The sequence below is a fragment of the Punica granatum genome, chromosome 5 (assembly GCF_007655135.1).
Source record: "Punica granatum isolate Tunisia-2019 chromosome 5, ASM765513v2, whole genome shotgun sequence".
Taxonomy (NCBI): domain Eukaryota; kingdom Viridiplantae; phylum Streptophyta; class Magnoliopsida; order Myrtales; family Lythraceae; genus Punica; species Punica granatum.
The window spans coordinates 22186613-22211617 of record NC_045131.1 but is presented as its reverse complement, the minus strand read 5'-3'; the positions used below and the strand labels follow the sequence as shown (position 1 = coordinate 22211617).

The 25005-nt window shown below is 36.8% G+C and overlaps 2 protein-coding genes across 3 annotated transcripts; both read left to right on the top strand.

Moving 5' to 3' along the window:
- The first annotated feature begins 1185 nt into the window (after window positions 1-1185).
- LOC116209645 (very-long-chain aldehyde decarbonylase CER1-like) lies at window positions 1186-8741 on the top strand. Of its 2 annotated transcripts, none has more exons than XM_031543355.1 (10): window positions 1186-1341; window positions 3536-3759; window positions 5942-6174; window positions 6262-6481; window positions 6600-6981; window positions 7128-7235; window positions 7536-7736; window positions 7832-7936; window positions 8086-8259; window positions 8368-8741. In XM_031543355.1, the coding sequence occupies exons 1-10, from the start codon at window positions 1282-1284 to the stop codon at window positions 8548-8550; spliced, it is 1890 nt and encodes a 629-aa protein (XP_031399215.1). In that variant the 5' UTR covers window positions 1186-1281; the 3' UTR covers window positions 8551-8741. The 2 variants fall into 2 exon arrangements, with proteins under 2 accessions (XP_031399215.1, XP_031399216.1); XM_031543356.1 differs by having other exon boundaries at window positions 1282-1341; window positions 7838-7936.
- A 3401-nt stretch (window positions 8742-12142) lies between these two features.
- On the top strand, window positions 12143-16273 carry LOC116206994 (very-long-chain aldehyde decarbonylase CER1-like). The gene is made up of 9 exons (XM_031539841.1): window positions 12143-12396; window positions 12539-12771; window positions 13511-13730; window positions 13848-14223; window positions 14388-14495; window positions 14631-14831; window positions 15159-15257; window positions 15394-15567; window positions 15726-16273. The coding sequence occupies exons 1-9, from the start codon at window positions 12158-12160 to the stop codon at window positions 15903-15905; spliced, it is 1830 nt and encodes a 609-aa protein (XP_031395701.1). The 5' UTR covers window positions 12143-12157; the 3' UTR covers window positions 15906-16273.
- Window positions 16274-25005: the final 8732 nt, after the last annotated feature.

The following is a 25005-nucleotide window of genomic DNA, read 5'->3' as shown; positions in this document are numbered from 1 at the left end:
TAGTTATTTAGCAGAAAATGTACATAGAAAACAAAAAAGTTTCTTCGTGAGATATGTCTCAAATTAAAAGCACTGTTCTCGTGCCCATTTATTTGATATATATAAAAGATTGGCTCTTGTGCCAAATCATAATTGATATTATTCGACACAATTCCAGAATATTGGACGAGAGAATTAGGGTAGTCTACAAGTTTGCTAATCATAGAGCATATGAAAGCTTCGTTATATCCTCAAAAAGACTCGTTGAAACCCTTTAACAACTTTGTGCAAGGGCAAATAACTCTTTTCGAAAAGCGTTATACGTGCCTTGAAGTAATTGTTCAACATTAAAGATCGTGTTTGTCATCTTCTTGGACTCCGAGTTCGGGATCGACATCGTCTTCTTCGACCGTCTCCGGAGTTCGTCTTCTCCAAATCCGAATTTGGTTCCGTCTTCATCGTCGAACCATCTGCCCTAAGGTATAAATCCCCAACAATGTTTGCGCGCTCATGCTTATGCATCTCTCTACGTGCCTTCCTCCACGCCTATGCTAGCATGCTGACTTCACATCTTATCCAGTTTTGCATCTACACCGCGTGTGAGAGCGGTTTTTAAGGATCCAATGATCTCGCATCATTAAAATATAAGAGGATCGTAAGTTTATAATTGTATAAAACAGATCAGTATAAACCCCCAACAAACTAAAACTTTTGGAATGGACATGTATGAATTTAACGCCCCAGTATCTGACCAGTATAGTGGAAATTTAACACGAATTGCAAAAGATAAATTCAAAGAAAGTCGCAAACCCCGTGTTTGTTGTTGAACCTACCATGGATCGTCACACGGTCTATGTGATAAGATTGAAGGTGCTTTTCCATTTGGTAACAGATAACATTGAGATTGGGTTTTTACTGAAACTACAAACCGCGCGAGGAACCAGCAGAAGCCTCTCTCAGGCCGGCCGTCTGGTATACTTTGGGAGGAGGTCGGGCAGCGATACGAGAGCGTTTTGACACTTCAGCCCGAGCCAACCGACTTTCAAGGTCTCATTTATTACCGTCCAATAGCAGGGGGACAAGCCAACTTTTGCAGTTGCAAAAGTTGGGGAAGAGAGAGCAGAACATCTTAAGTCAATTAATGCCAGTGCAGAGGCTAAGGATTGCTGTTATGGGTATATATATGTGACCACTCCGAAGAATCATGTTGTCAGTTGCATACGGAAAACAACAAAGGTTTAATTTCACTGTTACATTGCCCATATAGAAAGCAAGAAAAGGTTGCTCTGAAGGGGCCAAACAATGGCTTCCCGGCCAGGAATCCTCACTGAATGGCCATGGGCACCTCTTGGGAGCTTCAAGGTACATTACATTGCGCACATTTTCGTTCTCGAGATATAGATTTCTATATTCCTTCGATAGAGCACAAGCATCAGATCCCAAACTGATCTGGCATCACGAGACGGTCGGAATATCTTATATATTATCCTCTCGTTTAAATTTTTTGGGGATCTATTATAATTTAGTTATACCTTTAGACAGTAACGTGCGCGGTTTTGACTCCCCCACCCCCCTATGTTGCAAGTGCATGAAAAATATGAAATGTTCATTATGTTTATATGTACGTATATAAATAGTTTAACCGATATAAAAATAATACATAATGCAATGGAAGCAATGAGGTTCATGTTATATACTAATTAAGCAAACAAAAGTTATATAAATATATATAGATTAGTGTATAGATATGTATTCTCTCTATCATGTGCCTTAGTTTCCACTTGCTGCAATCCTCACAATAAAGTCATTTTTATTCATCATCAATGAGAGTGTAGCACAGTGGCGTAGTACTCGCCAAGTAACCAAGTAGTTTCAGGTTCAATACTCAATTGGATTAACCGTACTCCTTTATTAATTATTAGGGTTTCTATTTCAATATACTTGTTCTTTGAGACTCCCTTGTAACCGAAAAAAAGTCATTGTTATTCAAGTTGAAGAGTAACACATCTATTTGCATTACAAAGACGGGTATTTTTATTTTCTTGAAATTTCATAAATTATTTTACTACCCTTTTTAAATTTTAATAAGTTACCATGAATAGCTCTGATTCTCGAATGGTTAGGCACCCTGGCTAATTTCCCTCTTTTTATGTTTTTTCATGTTTTCTGCCTATCCCCCAAATTTCTCTCCCTTTCGAGTCTCTCTTTCTATTTCTCTCTCAAGCACATAATGAAAAATTGCATTGTGAATTTAACGACAGTACATGAATATTTAGTTTGTGTTAGATAAATGAAAGTGTTCAAATTGAATATTACTATGCATGTGCAAAATGATTATATGTTGCATTTGTTCATTATTTTAATCTACTATGGTGAAATTACTTCAGTTAATTAGTTTATCACAAAAATACTTCGGTTAATTTGATCCAGACATAGTGTGTATGCATTTTAGCGTGTATCTATAAATATATATATACATAATCTGATGCCCGTGTCATTTTTTTTCCATTAATCTTCGTTTATTTATGAACTTTCTAACTCTAATCTTATGTTTGCGAGAATGTCCTCCCTAAAGGAAATGTACATTTAAAAATGCTTATAAAAGAGGCATTTATTGATATTCCATTTAAATGAGGACATTGATAAGATTAGAAAAATGTAAAGATAAAATTCCTAATTATAGGGAAAAGATTAATAGTAATCCGATTGCAAAAAGTTGAAAACAAAAAATTATCCTGAATGGAAGATTAATTTACAATTATGTCATAACGAAAATTTAAGTGGTTGGTTATGTCATAATAAGTTAAGTATTATAGGCTTAATTAAGCTGTTTTTGACGTGAAAAATTAAATTTTATGCAAGGACTGTACGTAAATGGGAATCATAATGACAAAATATATGGAATAAAAAAAGGTCGAGGCTGAGGATAATAACTATAAATTCCAAAATCTAATCTCGTATAGCAATTATAGATTTTACTATAAAACTTTACAATATAGTGCAAAAGTAATTTTTGAAAAATCAAATCATGAACGGTTTGGTTGGTTGGACATCAATTCGATGCAGGACTAACTGAGCACAATATTTTTTTTGCTCGAAGAGTACGATATTTTTTAATAATGATGAGGGATGTATCTCTAATATTATATAGTATCGATCGGAAAATAATTTAGACGAGACTAACACATAAATTGATATATATAAATTCTAATCAAGTCTCAAGGAAAATGTAAAAGAAAGATTGTGTAGAATTTACAACATAATGAATTTGATACTTATTAAAAAATTGCATAATATAATATTTGTGTTCGTCTTACCTAATATTTCTATTAGTGAGGATATGTTGTTGGAGCATGATGACGTCGCTATATTAATGGTCGTAGAAACTTAATATATATATATATATATATATATATTTCTTTTTCTTTTTTTGGTGTGGCCCGAAAATGTAGTCATTAATTAATTAATTAATTAATATCACCTAGATAATTTGTCGTATATGCTTGTACTGACAGTTTCATTTGTTGTTTTCCATAAATGGCAATGGAAACTGTAGTACCTCATACTGGGGCCATGGGCGGTCCACGCCACGTACCAGTTTTTAACGAAAGGGCCAGGGGAGAGAGACGTCGGCTACTTCCTCATATTTCCCTACCTTCTATTTAGGATGCTTCACAATCAAATATGGATCTCCCTCTCACGTTACCGAACCGCCAAGGGGAGGAAGCTGATTCTCGACAAGGGCATTGAATTCGAGCAGGTCGATCGTGAAAGCAACTGGTAACTCTCTCGTCCCCCCTAATCTCTCTCTCATTAGTATGCGTATTTTCGATTCTGACTTGTAGGGTCTTTAATAATGTATGTAAAAATGGAAATGTTATAGCGAATCCACTAAGTAAACGTGTAATGATAGAACTCCTGATAGTTAGATTGAAAGACTAATTAACTGACAAAGACGTTACATAATATTTAGGCGGCGGATGTAGGACTCAAGGGTTAGTGGGTGCGAAATACGATTTATTTTGATTTTATAAAATAATATCTAGATCATTTACAATTTCATATTAATATTAAAAAGAAAAAACTAAGTAATTAAAATCTGAATATATTGAAATATCTAATCTTACAATTGCTCTCCGAAAACAGAGATTTTTGAACTTTCTTTCATTGTAATTATCTTCATTTTTTCGACATATTGGTTTCTTGTAACATTCTTCTCCAATCATTAGATCCATTTTATGTGATAGAACTTGGTCTATAATGATTCAGTAGAATCCAACCAGTGCGATCCCGCTGGTCGGGAAAAATATTCTTGTCAATTTCTTGATTTACCACAGTTGTTTGTATAATAACCCATATACAATATAATTTAAACTAATTATAAAATTATAAAATTACTTATCTGTAAATATTATAAAGAACTGATTGATAGTAAATGATCTAGTTTGTCTATATAAAGTTGTACTAAGTAATACTTTATATGATATAAAAGCTAAATCTTACTCGTAATTTAAATTTTTAATATTTCTAATTTTGAAAACCATAATCGCAATATAATAAGTCTTAAGTTGCCGCTAATTTTAAGTGGATGAAGTTTATTTACGACATAGGGGTTCGAAAAATTCATTAAAAATATCTCTCGATCACAACCAAATTATTTCTAAAGTGAATATTACTTTTGGCTAATAGACTGGCATGACTTTGCATTTAACTAAAACAATTTGGATATCTCCAACATCAACGATGTAAAGAAACAACTTAAATTGGTTATTCATTGAAATAGGTATTTTACTAACGTGGGTTAATTTCGATGATTCAACATTTATTTTTCTTAAGTAGGTGTCAGGTTCGAGTCCTGTGAATGGAGAAAATCCATAATTGAGAGTGTTGGACCCCTTAGTGCGCCAATCTTACTCGAACTTAGGTTAATTGGACTTGTTGAACTCCGGATACCATGTGTGCACACTTAAAAAAGAGAAAAGTCTATATTATATAGGTAATAAATAAAAATTTAAAATTTAAAACATAATTTTTCAAAATTAAGATAAAGGAGGAGTAAGTTAGGAAAAGCTACCCTACTCACCCCCACAATGCATTGTCAGATATGTAATCACTAAAAAGACGTAATGCGTCAACCTAACAATCAGATCATTTGGCATAACTCATTGACCAAATCACATGAAACCTTATTGAGATCGGATTTGAAAACACTAAAAGGGCGTAATGTATCGACCTAATCTTCGGATTGTTTTGGCGTAATATGTCGACCGAATTATGATAGGTGGCTTCCTCCCGTCCACTTCTTCTGCTAGGCTAAGTAATTGGAAGTCACACACATTCTTTTGTGGTGGTGGTTTGGGGGCGCGCCAATGTCAGCAATGGTCTGGGGTGGCCGGAAGCCCCATGGTCCGTCCCCCTTGTCTTGTTGTTTTTTATTTCTCTTTTTATAAAGAATTAGAGTTATTGAAATTTCATTTTGTTTTTCTGTCATTTTTAATAATCTAAGAAATGTATTTTTAATGGAAATAGAAGCTGAAGGAGAAAAATGAAGAAGTAAATAAACAGTAGGGGTCTATTTTAAGACTCAAAACCTCCTTAGGGAGTTATTATGCAATACTTATATCTACTTTCCATGTCACCTCACGCACGAGATTAAATGTAATTCCATCCTAAATCAGTAGTGTAATAATACCCCTCATAAAGAAGTGTGTTATTTATTTATTTTAATAAAAGTGGTCCATGAGCATAATTTAAGATTAAACAAAATGAAATAAGGAGAGGCATGAAATCTCATCAGCGAGAAGATCTCTAGGTTCCAAATTGGCAAGGACCAGACGTTTCTCATAGGCGGCCTGATTCATAGAAAAATCCAGGACCAGGCTCGTGCAAAATCTGTCACTGTGTCTGTTCATTCTATTGTGATTGTAATTCTTTGTTTGGTTTTGCTTCCTCAAATCAACAGGGATGACCAGATCTTGTTGAATGGGATCCTATTTTACGTAGGATTGAAGACGATCCCAGGTGGAGCCCACCTACCCTTTTGGAGGGCAGACGGTGTGATTATCACAGCTCTACTCCATGCTGGTCCCGTGGAGTTCCTCTACTACTGGCTTCACCGAGCATTGCACCACCACTTCCTTTACTCCCGCTACCATTCTCATCACCACTCTTCCATTGTCACTGAGCCCATCACTTGTACGTTCTTTCTGATTTGATCCATCGATTTCGATGTATTTTGGCTTGTTTAATTCTAATTAAGATAGTTGGTGGCCTGACCTGCAGCCGTGATCCATCCGTTTGCTGAGCATATAGCCTACTTCCTACTGTTTGCGATACCGCTATACACGACGCTGGTACTGAGGACGGCGTCCATAGTGTCCTTTTCGGGATACATAGCTTACATTGATTTCATGAACAACATGGGGCACTGCAACTTCGAGATCATCCCGAAGTGGCTCTTCACCATATTCCCTCCAATCAAGTACTTAATGTACACCCCCTCGTATGTCTCCTTGTCCTTCGATCTTCCCGACAGCGTTTCTCTGATCGTAATATCACTAGCATTTGTGTATTATTAAATTATTAATCCCATGGTCATTTTGTTGTTCCTTGATGGATAGGTTTCACTCGCTACACCACACTCAGTTCAGGACGAATTACAGCCTCTTCATGCCAATCTATGACTGTGTCTACGGTACAATGGACAAGTCCACTGATGCTACGTACGAAACCTCGGTCCAGAAAATGGAAGAGTCGCCAGATGTTGTGCATTTAACCCACCTCACTAACCCCGAGTCTATATACCATACGCGACTGGGGTTCGCCTCCCTGGCTTCCCAGCCCCAGACCTCGAAGTCCAACTGGTACCTGTGGTTGATGTGGCCCTTCACAGTTGCATCTGTCATCTTCACTCGGGTTTGCGGCCACTCCTTTGTCCTAGAGAGGAATTCCTTTAAGCAACTCAACTTGCAGTCTTGGGTAGTGCCGAGATTCAATGTACAAGTAAGGATTTCAAACACATGCGCTTCTTATATTTTCTGTATACTGTTGAGGTAATGGGTCAGTGCTTGGTAGTGTAAGTAATAATATTTTGCATGTATCAGTTGATTTGATTGGTCAATTCAAATGCTCTGTTTGATTTATGACAGTATCTATTAAAGTGGAGAAAGGAAGCTATAAATGGGCTAATAGAAGAGGCCATACTTGACGCAGACAAGAAAGGAGTTCGGGTTCTTAGCTTAGGGCTTCTTAACCAGGCAAGTATTTCGTTCCTCTTCAGTTGGAGGTTCTGTTCTTCCCTTCATCTTCATGGTCTATTTGGTGTTAGAAATTCTGATCACGTTATTAGGAGTGCCATTACTTGTCGAAAAGTCATATGATGGTTGTCATGGACCAGGGAGAGCAATATGTTTTAGTTAAGATTCTTGATTGTGCAAACTAGCTATAAATAGAAATGGCATCGAGGATGAATTTCTATCTTCTTCTACCCTGTTCTTAATTACCTCTTATGACTTACCAGTTAGGTACAATCTCATCCAAAATCCTAATTTTTCCAGGGGGAGGAGCTAAATGGAAATGGGGAGTTGTACATCAAAAAGCACAGAAAATTGAGGATTAAGTTAGTGGATGGGAGTAGTTTGGCCGTAGCGATTGTGCTTAAAAGCATCCCCAAAGGAACGAGCCAAGTGCTCCTCTGCGGAAAATTAAACAAGGTCGCCTCTGCCTTAGCCAAAGCTCTATGCCAAAGTGGAGTTCAGGTATATCCGATGATTGACATTACCTGCCTGGTACTGGAAAAAAATTATCATGAAACAATGATGATGCACGGCGTCTAATGAAATTGGGGTATTAGTTACAGGTATGTGCAGCTAACGAGAATGACCTTGAGAAGCTTAAGGAGAGTGTTGATAGTAAATTTGGACGCAACTTGGTCCACTCAACCTCTTATTCTCCTAAGGTACTTAAAGTTGGCCGTTTACGGCTACGGAGTGTTGTACTGATCTGCTTTACTTTGCACCTCGCAGTCTTTGATTTCTTATGAAAAGTATAGAAATACCCAACAGAGAAGAAGATATGGGTTTGATGTGTTATCGTGAAAATATGCAGCTTTGGATAGTCGGAGATGGATTGACCGAAGAAGAACAATCAAAGGCATTGCCAGGGACAATATTCATACCGTTTTCACAGTTACCACCAACAAAAATCCGCAAAGATTGCTTCTACCATAGCACTCCTGCAATGACCATTCCTTCAACCTTCAAAAACATGCATTCTTGCGAGGTTAGTAGTTTCGTGTTTACAAGCTTGAAGACTTTATTTTATACCAATCATAATTTCAATATCTCTTCAATCCAATGCTGGAAATACACCTTTTTGTTATAATTGCAGAACTGGTTAGCAAGAAGAGTGATGAGCGCTTGGCGCATAGCGGGGATCGTTCATGCGCTAGAAGGATGGGAAGGACATGAATGTGGGGGGACCATCTTCGATGTAGAGAAGGCGTGGGAAGCGGCTCTTCAACATGGGTTCCGTCCTCTTATGATTCCGAACGCTCAAGTAGCTTTCCCCTAAATATATGATTGATGAAAGCGGACCAGTTGGTAGAATATTGGGCCATTGATGTGTACGTGGGAGCCACTTAAAGCCACAACCTATAAAATATAAATGAGTTGTTGTTGTGTTAAGGGAAATACCTATGCGCAAACTTTCATCTTTAAACTCATCTAAGAATAAAATTATATATATAATTTGCAAGAGTATTATACTTTGGTATCAATTTTAAAGTCTGGTGCAACTTCTTAGCTCTATGTGGGGAAAATATCTTGCTTTGAATGTGTTGGGGAACTTTCAAACTTCAATAATTTGAATTTGGCCCACAAATATTATAAATTGGAAAAGTAGAGCAAATTTGTAAATATTGAAAAGTTATGTACCATGTTGAGAGAGAGAAAACTATTATAACAAAATTGTTAGAGGTGTCTTGCATCAAGCCCGAAAGACTCAAAGACCCGAAGACCCGAAAACGAGAACGAAAAATTGACCAAAAAAAACGAATGAGCAATCGGGAAAAATTGCCACGGTGAACTACTCAAATTGTTATGGCAATTTGAACAGAGGCGGATGCAGCAAAATTGCATTGACAATTGTCGCAATTGCCATGGTTGTCGCGCGACGTGATTTTTAGGCCTCCACCGCCAACTTCAGGTTCAGTTAGTACATGTGGCTTAAGGCCTAATCAGGATTGAAGACGCCACTACACTGTTTTATTTGGCCGGTGAGCCACCTAAGTCACATACGGCGTCAAGATACTAACTGCCTAAAAATTTAAGTTTGACTCGATCTTCTAACTAGAGAAATGAGTCCAGTAGCTTTGTTACGAGATTAGAGATCCGCAAGTCAATAACTTGCCATTTCGATACTCTCATGGGATTCTAATAGTTCTAACATCTTTTATTATTAAAGTCGAGTTATTTAATCATATGGCCGAGTTCTTCATTCGTGGATGTACAAAAAGAATAAAGAATAAATTACTAACTTCGCACGATCCACGTACTTGTATAGGACTATATAGTCCGACTCTAAATAAATGGACCACACATTCGGGCCAAAAAGATAAATGGACCATACATTAAGGTTATTATCATACAGATATGGGCCATACATTGAGGCCAATCATTCACATGTAGGCTAACTAAACCTAAAAGTGGGCCTAAGACCCGAAGAGGGAAAAATGGGCATAGGGCTCCTAATCTAGAAAATTTCTAAGTTAATTTCCTATATCTACAAATTTTTATTCACGATTTTTCGATTTTTCTCGATTTATTAACAATGTCATATTAACACAAATTAACCAATTAATCCCAAAAAATCTATAAAGATGATTCTAACCTGCTCAAGGTCAAATTGACCTTCAATTTGGATCCTAAGAGTCAATTAGTGGATTTATTTGAGGAAGCCATGGAGGCCTCTCGACCACATCCCAAGGGAGGTGGCTGAGAGCCTCTTTGGCTCCCTCAAGCCCAAAGACGGTCTCCTCCTCTTCAATACTAATCGTTTCCCGTATTTTTATGTTTTTCCGTTTCTCGTGTGCTTAGTCCAAAAGAAATTGTTCTTGTGTTAGTGATGGGCATCTCATCTTCACCTTCTTATTTGCTAAAAGAATAAATCGAATGAGTAATTTTACATAAATATACCATGCTATATATCAATACTGCCATACATATAGACACTCTAGCCTGAAGAAAATTAGATAGAATAGGTCAAGTTTGCACGTTTTTCCTTTTTTATGAAAACATTGTTTTAGGTAAAATATCATGATATAAATATTTGTACTATATATATATTTATATAATTTATTTGTACATATGGATACTATATTTTCATTGTCATAATTCTTAAGGAGAGCGTAGAATGTCTTAAGTTCCTTCTATATAAGAAGAGATCACCTTATATATTTTGTAAATAATTAAAGATATATAATATTATTTAATCATTTCAAATCCAAAATTGTGTCAATTTTAAAATAGAAAATCGTCTTTTACATATTTCAAAGATGGAAAGGCAAGCTTAAGAGAGACTGATGATCATGTAAGTTTTAGTAAAATAAAATGCTTCAAAGAAATTGATAGCAGGCAAGTTTTTCTTCGTGAAGAGACTGATTTTAGACAACAACTACTCCCTTTCTTTATATTTATTTTATTCATTCATATTCGTATCTATCAAATACATCATACGTTATATTCTATCCACGGGAAAAAAATACATTATATCCTAATTTATTTTTGTAAATACATAGCTTTCACGTGGGCAAAAATAAAGAAATATATATATATATATATATATATTTATACACACACACATAACTTGCACGCCATCACAGCAGTAGATAAATATTTCGTTTTTTTGCTGGGAAAATATTTCCTAATGAAACCATTGTTTTCCACATGAACTAATCGTTTTCTTTAATTTATTTATAAATAAATATTTATTTCTAATATGTATGACTTATGAATAACTTATGCATCCTTCCCGACCGAAAAACTTATGCATCCTTCACCAACAAAAAAGAAAAAGAAAAAACTCATGCCTCGCCACAGTATGTAAATATTTCTTAATGAAGACATAGAAATTATATAAGCAAGAGATAATAACCTTTCTTTAAATTTATTATTTCTTATTAATTTATGCTATTATATATCAAGGACCAACTTCTTGTTCAATACAATGACAAAACCTTTAAAATTTCCAAAATATCCCTAATTTTACTCTACAAGTAATAAAATATTTTTTCATGAAAAATAATTAAATAATTAAATAAAAGCCTGCAATCACAAGGATAAAGTTGTCCAAATATTTTATTCTTCCTTCATCCTTAAGTTGTGCTCTCTCTCTGCTCTTACCTGCCACCCTGGGAAAGGGACCATAGTTCTCTAACTTTTCGATTTCCCCTTTTTTCCTCTCTATTTTTTTTTTGTAAGTGTTTTTTTTTTTCTCTCTTCCAGATTCTTCAATATCCATTTCCCCTTAATTAATCAAATTCTAGAGAATTTGAAAAAGGAAAAAAAAATCACCTGGTGTTGCACGTTAATGTACCGGTAGGAGAATTCTAGATACATGATTATTAAACGAATAATGAATATGATATGCTGATTTGTGCATTGCACAAGTGTGAATCCATACTCAAATATCGCATGTAGTATGGGTGCACGATCTGATGATGACCAGGTTATGGCAATAACCTGAACGACCCCATTCTCTGAAAGAAAATTCAACCTTGAACCACCTCCACGTTGGGAACCCGACACCTTTCAACCCTTTTTTCGTTAAATTCTGCACCTGAAGTGTAATGGATCCCATATATTTCAATGGCCCATATTTCATTCAATTCTCATATGGACGTTTTGAATTCCTTCAGGTGGACTTAAACCAAATGGCTGATTTCATTTACGATCGATCTAGAAACCATGCTCCATATTCCACACATTTCAATGGTCTTCTATCCAACTTGAAACTTAAAATTTGTAATTTGATGAAAATTGGACTATAATTCTTTTCCTCTCCTAATTATCGGTGTAATACATGGGCTCTGGTCTCATCACCAATGTTCTTTTCCATCTGATCATCGTAAATGCTCTTGTCGATTTTTCGTGAAATTTTAACTACTTTTCTTTGAAATGTTATGGCGTGGCTACAGTACGTTGTCTTGGCTCCATGGGCCATCTACAACACCTACAAGTTCATGTTCAGTGAAGGGAATGACAGAGACTTCTCTACATTTCTGATATTACCGTTCCTGCTGTGGAGGATGCTTCACAACCAGATATGGATAAGTTTGTCCCGCTATCGGACTGCCAAGGGCAATAATCGGATTCTCGATAAGGGCATTGAATTCGAGCAAGTCGACCGTGAAGGAACCTGGTAAAACTTGCTTCTCGATAGATATGGACTAGTACATGTTTTACTGAACACACGTACATATGTAGTTGGCAAGTGCCCAGAGCTACTACAATGAATGTGGATGAGAATGACAACATTTAATTGTTACGAAAATGTATTGCAGGGACGATCAGATAATATTCAATGGGATGTTGTTCTATCTTGGGATTATGATCCTGCCCGGATCGACGAAGTTGCCTTTATGGAGGACCGACGGGGTGATCATGACGTTACTCCTGCATGCAGGACCAGTGGAGTTCCTCTACTACTGGCTCCACCGGGCGCTGCACCACCACTTCCTCTACTCCCGTTACCACTCCCATCACCATTCCTCCATCGTCACCGAGCCCATTACCTGTAAGGCCTACTTAATACGACTTGCTTTCAAGCTAGTTTCCTTTCATTGTGCAAAATATAAGATTGATTCGTAGATTAATACATACAAAAATCACGTGTTTGTAGAGTGTCGGTCGGTCCAATCAAGAGGTGAACTTGAAAATAGTATATGTGACGTAGTATCAATTCAATTTTGTCTTTCCTCCCCTGCCTTTTAGACCAGATACGCTTAGATTCCTAGTGATGAAAGCGCTGACATGTCTGTTATGATAAAGACTTAAGGGTGTGTTTGGAAAATGAAAAATGTTCAACTCTGCTCTGTTCAACTTGCTATAAGACAAAATTGACCGCAACATTTAAAGAGCAGTGGGTCCCGCATGGGTGTGTTTGACTAGTTGTTACTAGTCTCGCATGGGTGTGTCTGCTGAAATAAGCTTCAACCAGATTTGACCGTGCCCATGTGCTGCAGCTGGATCCCACAGAAAGGGAAAATTCCCCCCTTCAGTTGTCGGATAGTAAATAGAGTTGAACAGAGTTGAACAACTTTCATTTTCCAAATAGGCTTAATTGGCTTAACACATTATTTGTGAAACGAAACACAAATTCGGCAAACCATATATATATATTTGTCGAACGCATTAAGAGGTATTACATGGTTATTCCATGTTCTACGCGTATTTTTTGTGTAACGTCAAACCACTTTTTATAGAAAGAGAAAGATGAAATATGTTTTAATGTTGGTGCAAACACGATGTGGCAGCCGTGGTCCATCCATTTGCAGAGCACATAGCATATTTCGTGCTGTTCGGGATCCCCTTGCTGACGACACTTTTCACCAGAATGGCTTCGATTACATCCTCCTTCGGCTACATTACATACATCGACCTTATGAACAACTTGGGTCACTGCAATTTCGAACTTGTTCCTAAGTGGTTCTTCTCATGCTTTCCGGGTCTCAAGTACCTCATGTACACCCCCTCGTAAGTACTCTCACCCTCGATGTACTCGATATTTTCAATAAAATATTTGTGGAATATCTTATATATTGATGAAGCATTCATAATTTTTCTCACATTTGCCTGAACATATTTGTACAGGTTTCACTCTTTGCATCATACACAATTCAGGACCAACTACTCCCTCTTCATGCCGATATATGATTACGTCTATGGAACGATGGACAAGACCTCAGATCAACTGTATGAAACCTCACTCAGAAGAGAGGAAGAGTCGCCTGATGTGGTGTTTCTGACACATCTCACGACCCCTGAGTCGATCTACCATCTTCAGCTTGGATTCGCATCTGTTGCCTCTAAACCATATCAGCCAACATGGTACATATGGTGTCTGTGGCCTGTGACTCTATGGTCCATGGTGCTCACTTGGATTTTCGGTCAAACATTTGTGGTCGAGAGGAATTGCTTCAATAAATTTAAGCTTCAAACTTGGGCCATTCCGAAATACAGCATACAAGTAAGACTCTGCATTCAGCTTCTTAAACAAATTTAGTAGATCAGTGTTTCATTTGTGCCGTAAACAATCACTTTGCCTAGTAATTCATCCTTGAAGTTTTTTGAGTAAGTATGCCGTACGGCATACGCTTAATTTACTTATGGATAATTCCTTTTCCCGTTTAGTATGGCCTTCAATGGCAAAAGGAGTCCATCAATGAACTTATCAAGGAAGCCGTATTGGAAGCAGAGCGAAAGGGCACCAAAGTACTATGTCTCGGTCTCCTGAATCAGGTAAGTAAGCATGGGTTTTACTTCGACAAACATTTAACATTTCCATTCAATAGATCCAATCAGTGCTCTTTCTCTAAAGCAAAAACTTAATATAGCATATCTTCTTTCTAAAACTCACAATATGAATTACTGTAGGAGGAGGAGCTTAACAGATACGGTGAACTTAACGTGCAAAGGCATCCAAACCTCAAAGTGAAGGTGGTTGACGGGAGCAGTTTAGCAGTCGCAGTAGTGCTAAACACCATCCCGAAAGATACCAAGCAGATTCTCCTCAGAGGAAACTTGACAAAGGTCTCTTATGCCATTGCATTTGCTCTGTCTCGGAAGGGAATTGAGGTATGCAGGTGATGTAAAGTGCATAATTGCTTCTTATGCCTAATTCTTCTGAAATACCCGAATCACAGTAACAGTTACAGATTAGATATATATATATATCTAAGCTTATATCCCATACACAAAACATACAATTATGGTGAAGTTTTCTGGTCTTTTGATGATCAATAATACCTAAATTGCAAAGGAGTCACAACAACTAGAGAGTTCTCAGAAGACAACTCATGGTCCTGATAAGATTGTGTTCCATAATTTATATGATTGATGGGTGCTTGAATGTATTTGTCTATGTTCATAATGAACATTAATTTCTCTCTGCGCTAATTTTAGGTAACTTTACTGCACGAAGATGAGTACCAGAAACTCAACAAAGCATTTAACAACCAATCGAAGAGTAATATATCACTCTTAAATGATCAGGATCCAAAGGTATAGTAATTTTCGCCTTTTTCAAGCTCATGCTGATATTTTGTTTCAGTTCTTCTAATAGTAAAGGTTCTTCTTAATAGTAGCACACCTACGTAATTTTCAATGTATAACTAAAGTAGGCATGTTGGATTTGTAGATCTGGTTGGTCGGAGATGGATCAACGAAAGAAGAACAGCTGAAGGCTCCAAAAGGGACGTTATTCATTCCCTTCTCACAATTTCCGCCGAAGAAAGTACGAAACGATTGCATCTACCATGTTACACCAGCAATGACCGCTCCTCACTCATTCGAGAATATGCATTCTTGTGAGGTGAGTGATAGAAATAAATCAGTACATCTCATTTGTTTAATGAAAGCTCAAAGAAAAAAAAATTGAAGAAGAAAAGGTTATATGGTTTTTGTTCTTCACCATTTCTTTTTGATGCCATTGAACCTGATAAATTAATATCCTCGATTTTGATTCTGCAGAACTGGTTGCCCCGAAGAGTGATGAGTGCATGGCGCATTGCAGGGATAATTCATGCCTTAGAAGGGTTCGAGGAGCATGAATGCGGATACACAATGTCCCAGATTGACAAAATTTGGCAAGCCAGTCTCCGCCATGGGTTTCAACCGCTAGGGACTTCAAACAACATAAAAGGATCGTGAAGTAGATATTACCGGGGGATTATATATGCATAGACCGGAGTTGCATTCGGTTCACATTGTTTACCTCAAATCAGACGTCGGGCTTCGATTTCTAGCTGTACAAGCTAGAGCTTTTTATCAATGCTTTTCTTTTTTTCCAACTACAAGCTTTCGTGGATGCTTCCGGTGTCAGGATTGAAATGCGTGGCTTGTCGGGATTGATTATTAGTAGTTCTAGTTTTACTTGACAATTTTAAGAGTTCAAATATTGTCCTTTTGTCGTAGGATCCTTATGTTTTACTGCATGAGCACTAATTGTCATGTTTCGTAGACCTATTAGTTAACCTTGAATCTGAATGCAGGCCCAGCCCAACCTCATGCAAAGGCAATAGCTCCCTCTATTTCAATGTCTTATGCTTCAGCAACAACAAACACAACCCAAGTCCAGAACTTCTAATTCAGCGAAAAGTCCAGAACTTCTAAGCTAGCAAGGTTTCTTACTTGGGCCAATTACATATATATATATATATATATTAGAAGGTTAAACTGATGCATGAAAACCAACTGAAGTGAACTCAAACCCACTGAAGAGAATAGAGTACCCGAAATTGAGTGTGGGGTTTGGCTTGGGATTGCTCGAGCTGAGTTTACGGGGTTTTAGGCAACTCATCCGATTGAGTTAGAAGACCAAGAGTATATTGTATCGAAGCTTACCTGGAGCTTTCAGGGATGATGGCCTGGGCTCGACTTGATTCCACATAATTTAGGCATCCTAAATTGTCCAGATAATCGGATAAGGTTCTAAGCTCCGTTTCTCAATTTCTAACTTACCCTACAATGCAGCTGATCGTCCTTAGTTATAGTTCTGATCTCAAAACAGAATTTTCCAGTTCAATAATAAAATTGACTTGTCGCATAACCCAGTTACATATTAATCGTTAGAAAAAAATCGCTTAACACTGATTAACCTGCTTTATGAGATTTGCAAAACTTGAGCGTCAATAGTAGCTCAAATAAATTACTTTGGAAGTATATAACTTACTAAAGGGCGAATAATTTGCTTCTCATAAAAATTCTTTGAAAAAATGACTTACTAAAGGGCTAAACTAATGATTAATTTTCTTTGAAAAAATGAAATGAGGTATTAATAAAAATTCTTGTGCTGCGTATATTTGTGTGCTATATGGGTTCACTTCAAATTTATTATTACAAATTACAGATTAATTAGGTTTGAACCTAGCGATACCATTTTAGAGGTAGGAAAAAAAAACAGCAAAAACACGGGATAACAACTCTTATAATTAAAAAGAACAGGGGATAAGTATAACATCTAGTTATGACCTGCTATTCGTGCGGACTGGGTATGTAACATATTCCGGAAAAATGAGCGCATGGCACAGACTCTAACAATTACAAACTTCAATGACAAATTTCTATCCACTTGCATTCTGCATAAATTTGGTAATTTTTTTCTTTTTATTCACGGATATCATGAACCTATTCGCTCAAATTAAACTTATATCATACATCGACCTAATCTTAATAGTGAGGTGCTTCCAATAAATTTCAAAACACTGCGGTCAACAAATTCAATTGGGAGGAAATATCATTTTTCCACTAGAATATATATGTTTTCACGGAATCGGCTAATTTTGACTTCCACTGTTTGACGCCTTTGCATTATAATTTTCATCCCATCATTAATTTCTCATATCAGGTTCTTTTTTTTTCTCCGGTACGCATCACTAATTATTGGGAAGCTCTATATATGGACCTAACTAATCCAGGTTCCAATCAGATTAGCTCATCTATATATTATATAAAGTTGTATCTCAATTAATAAAGGATTAAAAATGTAATTTTCCATATATACACTTTCAAATAAATTTCCTCAGAATGAGAGCAATTGATTGAGAAGGCGAAATTATTTGCAAATGTAAATTTTCCTAATTAAATACGTTCAATTCTTCCCATATACAGGTAACATTCGAAACTAAAATCTAAAATTTACACCCAATTTATTACCTATGAATGAATAACTGTGCAAAAATAAATGCAATGATAATTTTTCTAATTTAATCCGTTTCGATTCTTCCTATATATAGGTAGTGTCAGTCACTTATAAATATTCTCTTTCAATTATTTTGGTGACGATAGCCCATATTCCTTTAAGATGAAGATTGCTAAAGAGTGTTCATGGCATTAATCCTACTTTGTTCTCAGTAAATTTCATAGTTCAAATACAATGGTAAGAAATATTCTTTTGTTGTTTGAATTAGATTGGATAATACTAGGCGAAACACACACATTATTGTTTATTATTGGGTAAATAGCCTAAAAAAACATGTACTATTCAAACATTCCCTAATCTAGCACGAACTTTAAAAATTTTCTAAAAAACCACAAAGTTTCAAAATCTTCCATAATCTAGCATGTTGTCTCCTTCTGTCCAAGGAAACCCGTTAAATGCTAAGCTAGCCGTTACGTTTTGGACACATGGCCGTTATCCTCCACGTAAACGTCATTAAGGCAATTGGCGCCCCCCACCTAACCCCCCCCCCCCCCCCCCCCAAACAAACAATTTCTTTTCCCTCCCATTACAGTTTGTCCTCCCTGTCTCCCGCAGAAAATTAGGGTTAGAACCAGAGCAGAACCTTGGATAAATTGCGAGTTTTTGGGTGGGATTAAGTTGCAATTCTCTTGGTGTCTTCAATTGGGCGCTCGGTGAATGAAATCCCTTATTCAATTTTGAGAATTGTAACTCGTGGCAGGACCGCAAGCACGAATTTGCTGAGTAGGTGAGTTGAGATGTGAACAGGTGGGTCAGTTGAATTGGGTGTTTCTTCTGGCATTATTCAATTGAGCGCTCAATGAATGAAATCCCTTACTGAATTTTGATAATTGGAACTCGTGGCAGGACCGCAAGCAAGAAGTAGCCGAGCAGGTGAGTTGAGATGTCAACAGGTGGGCCAGTTGAATTGGGCGAGTCTTCTGCAACAACTAACAGCTCTAGAGCATATAAGGAATGTCATCTCAAGGTAAGAGCCGCGTTATTGACTTCATGAAGTGAAACCAATCCTAGAAGAAGATTTTTTCGTTGCAAACATTGGAAGGTACAACTGATCCTACTTTGATTGTGATTACTTTTGGTATGATATAGTATATGCTAATTTAGTGTTTTAAAATTGTAGAAAAATGATTGTAAATACTTCGAATGGTATGATCCCGAAGACCCCAAGCATAAAAAGCATATATTGAGGATCCTGATGAAAGAAAAGGAAGCTATCGCTATAGAGCGAAACCATGTCAAAGAGAAAATGAACTTCTTCTTTTAAAATTGTCAGCAACCGAAGATAAAGTGGCCATATTGGAGTGGAAGAATAAAATTATGCAGAATGAGTTAAATGAGATGATAGTATAGGTCAAAAATGCAAATTTGGTGGGGAAATATTGCTCCAAGATGGTTGCAACGATTTGGTTTATAATTACATGTTTGTTGTTTAGTTGAATATTTGTAGTTAGCAGAAATACCAACTTGTTTATGCTGCCATGAACTATTTTTGTTTTGGCTGAATGATGCAAGTGTAGTTGGTAGTAATGGCAGGTAGTAGATGCTGCCATGAAGTCCTTTTGTGTAGGCTCAATGATGCAAGTGTTTGTATATGGCATAGATGCCAAACCATTTATGTAACCATGTTCATGACCAAATGTAATGAAATTGTGTTCTTCATTTTGTGCAATCAGAAATTGTGCTCCACCTTCCTTTATCTAATCATGTTGCTTCTTATAATAAAAAATTATGTATCACAGAACAATGACAAAATCCATGTAACCGCAGAGACGCATAATCAGAAATTGTGTATCACAGAATATTGACATAACTGAACAAGTAACCGAAGTAGCCATCAGATTCCATCAAGCAACCACAAAATACACCTTAATTCATCACAATCCATCCATCAAGTTCATTTACAGTTGGCATATCATTACGAGTGTAATGGCATATCTGCAATCCATCCATCACTGTGAACAAAAAAATGTAACAACAAAAAGGGCAATGCCATATTAGACAATACTAGCCATATGTACAACCATAAGTATTGCACAATGTTATGAACCATCAAAAACAGACAAAAACCACCACATGAAGCCATAGCTACAACTATTTATGCTTTCTCAGCTTCTTGTTTGGGCCTTTATCTGCAAGTGCCTGTTACTGTTGTTGCTGCTGCTCTTAGAGTTTTTGCGCCATTGTTCTCACAATTAGTTGAGGTTGCTCCTGAACAATTTGCTGATGCTAAAGTTGCCCCTGAACAACTTGTTAATGTTGAGCCCCTTCTTGTTGGTCCCCTTCATGCTGAATCTGTTGCTGCTACTGTCCTTGAAGTCCTTGGGCAATGTTAGTGAACTGGCCTCCATATCTACCAGTGTAACTAATTCTCACAAGTTGTTCAGGCAAGTGTCCATAGGAAACTCCAGATTCACCTATGATCACCCCAACATCTCTTAAAGCCTGTTGGAATTCTCTATACATTTGTTGTCTAATATTTTGGCATGGGCTGACTTTCTTTGGCTTGCTTGTGCTTGGTTTATCCCTAGCTTGATTTGTGGCACTTCTTCTCACCTGTGATTCACAAAAATACAACATTAAATCATGTGGATAAGACACTATAAGAAAAACAATATACTTACAGGTAACTTTGGTCTATTCCCATAAGTAGTCACATACTTCATGATTGTGTTCCTCACTAGCTCCATGGTTGTGCTCTCCTGAGTCTCAATGACACTGTTATCTTCAGGCTCATTCAATCTGCTATCCTGTGGTTCCTCAGACTCCATGCCTCTGGTCCCTTCATGCACTGGTTGGATATTTTCTTAGTCTTCCTTTCTTCTTAGGCTGCACATCAAATGATCAACTTATATTTGTTATTGCTACACAAGAGACTAACTAGCTACAAAGTAACTCGCTAAGTATGAAAAAAATTACTTGAACATCTGGTTGATTAGGGACTGAGCCCTGTGCTTCTTTTTCCAGGCATTTCCAGATGTTGTGATCATATCTATTACATCTTAAGCATTTCAATTTTAGTCCCTTCCTTGGATGCTTCTTGGGATCAGCTTCTTATTTAGTATTGTCCTTCCTTCTCCTTTGTTTCGGCCTTCCTGGTTGTTTCTTGCAATTTGGATGCAACACTTGCTCACCATCAACTGGAAGCCAATGATTTCTTTCAGTAAGTGGAAAAAGATATTGCTCGTATGTTTTCATATATTTATCCTTCTTCAAGTAGTCATCCACAAAATTCTCCACTTCCTCTCCCACCCAGTTAAATGCAACTGACAGCATGCATACATGGAATAACTATGAGATCTCATTTCCTACATGAACAACTCTTGGTTGGCAAATTAACTACTTCCCTATTGCCAAATTCTTCAACCTGGGATGTATAGTTGCCAGCATGATTTGTCGTGCATAACCTACTAGCAAACTTGTTCTGCTCAACCTTCTTCCTCACTGTAGGACACAATACATCATTGGTCATTGCAAATAATTCTCTCTTCTCTACCATCCTTTGCATTAAGGTGGTCCTAATATGCTCTAACATATCTATCAAAGGCTTTGTCCTAGCATCCAAGATGAAATCATTAAAGCACTCAAAGAGATTATGACGCAGCGTAAACTAAAGAACAATTGTAATCTGTTGATTTGCGCACGAATGCTAGAAAACAATATTCTATAACCTGTTGGTTCTACGAATACCAGGGAATAGGCATCAAATTCGTTGATTCAATCAATGCCGAGTTTGGGAAAATAGAGAAAATATTCTCTCGAAATTTTATTCATCTAAAAAACTATTGTCTTTAGCCCTGAGGCTTACAACGCTTAAATAGGCCTAAACGAAATTATAACGAAGGAAACGAAATTATAACGAAAGAAATAAACTATACCGTAAAATAAACTATTCTCTAAAATAAATTATTCCCTAAAAATTGTAAAAACGTTCAAATAACATAAAATTGCTCGTTTTCTGCCGCATTATTCTCCATTTGATGAAGAGAATTTACCCTCGAATCATCATCGTCCGAACTATCACCTTGATCTTCACGATTAGAGAGATTAATATGCTTATACTGCTTCCTCACTTGCCACTTGAATGCCTTCTTCTCTTTGCAAACTATTTTTCTTAATTCTTCGTACATAAAATTATATACACTTCTCAGCTAATAAACACTTTCACTGAATCTTTGTTTTCTTGATCGAGTCACATGCACTTCGACTAACTTTGGCAAGTGAATAACCTCCGAAATTGACACCGTAAGCATCCATGTATCTTTCTTTGCATTAGAAATTTCTTCATCTAGAATATCTTCAATCTGAGCACAATAATAAAAAAATTTATCACCTCCAATATCCTTTAATACGGATTTGTTGACAACGAACGTTGGTTTTCTTTGATCATCAAATACAAATTTTGTAACTTTTTCTTGATCTTCATCTAGATATATATCGAAAACTGGATTGGTTTCATCTTATGATATGTCTTCGATCCTCCGATCCAATTCGTCCTCCTCTGCAGCACGATGTTGATTAGCCGTTCTTCGAGGCAGCATCGCTGATCCAAGAGCGAGCGCGGCTCTGATACCAACTAACGCAACGTAAACTAAAGAATAATTGTAATCTGTTGATTCGCGCACGAATGCTAGAAAACAATCTTCTATAACCTGTTGATTATACGAATACCAGGGAATATGCATCAAATTCGTTGATACAATCAATGCCGAATTTGGAAAAATAGAGAAAATATTCTCTCAAAATTTTATTTATCCAAAAAACTACTGTCTTTAGCCCTGGGGCTTACAACGCTTAAATAGGCTTAAACGAAATTATAACGAAGGAAACGGAATTATAACGAAAGAAATAAATTATTTCGTAAAATAAACTATTTTCTAAAATAAAATATTCCCTAAAAATTGCAAAAACGCCCAAATAACATAAAATTGCCCGTTTTCTATCGCATCAGATTATTATCAACTACCTCACACTTGGGCCATGTACTGATGAAAGCCCTACAAAACTTCTTGCAGTCAATTTTGCTAAAAGCTTCTTGTGGCTCTATGGAAGCTCATTTCATCTCATCCATTGTAGCTCTAAAATAAGCTATGGTGGTGCTCTTAACAGCTTTACAAAACAGTGACTTCAGACCTAGACCATTATGACTTTTCTTCCAATTGGCATATAAATGCCTAACACAATTGTGAAGCTCAGCAGTAGGTAAGAGTGATTTCAATGCATTTTTCAGACCTTATAAGAGCACACAAGCGTATTACTTATAATGTATAAAAACAGAAAATAACTGAAGAAGTAAAATATATGCATTTAGTACCTTTTGTTGATCACTTATAATGGTCCACCCTAATCCTTCTGTGACGTTCAAGTCCTCCTTTACATGCTGCACAAACCATCTCCATGAAGACTCATTCTCCCCCAAAAGGGAACATTTGGTTATTCCCATCCCGACAAACAGCACTCAAAAGTTTTCCCCCTATATGGGTCTTCAAAAAAACACCCATCTAATCCTATGACTGGTCTACACCCTTGTAACAACCTGTGTTTTAACCCCTCAAAACAACAATAAAACCTTTTAAACTTGGGTTTTGAATCAAGACTGTCTCTCTCAAGGACAAGATCAAAGTTGTTGTCCTTATTGACCCTCTTCAACTCAGCAATATATGAGGGTAACAACTTTTAATAGTCTTCCAATGTTCGCAATATCAACTTTCGAGCATGTGTCCTTGCTTTATAGCAAGTGTTTTTGCTAACTCTGATTGCAAAATCTTGATTAATTTGTGTCATCATCTTTTTAATATTCCACTTCAGATTCAATCTGAATCTCTCCAAATAGTGAGATGCTATCCAGTCATAGGAAGCTTGACTATTCTTTGATGGCCTACAGCATTTGTGCTCATCATTCAAAACCGTAATAGCAAATGCTTCCTTATTCTGCAACCAACTGGCATGAATCTTCCATGGGCAACCCAGGGCACATGAAGCCTCTAACCTCTTCTCACCACTTATCTTCCATTTTATATCAAACCCTTTAAAAATTGCATAATTCTTTACAACTTGCTTGAACTGTTTAGGAGACTCAAATCTCAAGCCTTCAATGAATTGAATATTAGCCATATCATAGTTGGGGTTAAACACATTAAAACTTACCCTTCCACAGTTGTCACCCTCATCTTTAGAGCTCACGGGGGTGACAACTTCATCATCTAAGTCAGTTTCACTAACATGCTCAGAACAAGTAGGGACATTTTCCCCAATTATTGGTCCTCCTTGTGATTCACCTTGCCTCGTGCTCTTATCAGTTTGGCATTGTCTCCTACATGCTCTTCTTTTCTGCCTTCCAGTTATGTATTCATCATTGTCTTCCTCAGTCTCTACTTCTCCATCACCCGAATCACCATCATCAGTTTCTTCATTGGGTGCATAATTAACATCATCATCATTACAATTGTCATTTCTTGCTTCATGCTCATCAATATGTCCTGCTTGATGGTCATCTATATGTCTTGCTTCATCATCATCTATATGCCCTATTTCATGCTCATCTATATGGTGTGCTTCAGGATCATTAACATGCATTGTTTCATCCTTCTTTTCGGCCTCAACATAAACATCTACAATCCCATGTTTCAACCATATCACATACTTCATGATCTGTGCGCTTATCACACAATCAAGTCTTTAAACTACGCTTTGGAATAGCATACCACATAAAATTAGGGGGCTTGTATACTATCTCATCAAGCAAAGTCATAAGCTCGACCCAACACATTTTGTCTGGATCCTCTGTCGAAACCGTGACTTTACGTCCCGTATCTCGTGTGAGGTCTCATCACCATATGTCCCCCCATGATGCAATCACAAATCAAATTCTTCTTCCCAGAGGTTTGTCATTCTACAATAGTAAGAGCATCTCAATCAGTAATATACAAACAACTCAAAACACCGTAAATAAACAAACAATACAAAACCCTAAATGTTTAACAACTAACAGATTTAGTACTCACTTTCAGACAGGCAGGACCCAAAGCAACCTTAAAACCCCAAAATGTAACC

What these genes read in the sequence shown, in the direction of transcription:
- LOC116209645 (XM_031543355.1), top strand. Translation starts at nt 1,282, where the DNA reads ATGGCTTCCCGGCCAGGAATCCTCACTGAATGGCCATGGGCACCTCTT. An exon ending in GTCGATCGTGAAAGCAACTG is followed by an intron (nt 3,760 to 5,941) that starts GTAACTCTCTCG and finishes TCAAATCAACAG; the next exon opens with GGATGACCAGATCTTGTTGA. An exon ending in AAAACATGCATTCTTGCGAG is followed by an intron (nt 8,260 to 8,367) that starts GTTAGTAGTTTC and finishes TTATAATTGCAG; the next exon opens with AACTGGTTAGCAAGAAGAGT.
- LOC116206994 (XM_031539841.1), top strand. Translation starts at nt 12,158, where the DNA reads ATGGCGTGGCTACAGTACGTTGTCTTGGCTCCATGGGCCATCTACAAC. An exon ending in TACCTCATGTACACCCCCTC is followed by an intron (nt 13,731 to 13,847) that starts GTAAGTACTCTC and finishes ATATTTGTACAG; the next exon opens with GTTTCACTCTTTGCATCATA. An exon ending in GTCTCGGTCTCCTGAATCAG is followed by an intron (nt 14,496 to 14,630) that starts GTAAGTAAGCAT and finishes GAATTACTGTAG; the next exon opens with GAGGAGGAGCTTAACAGATA.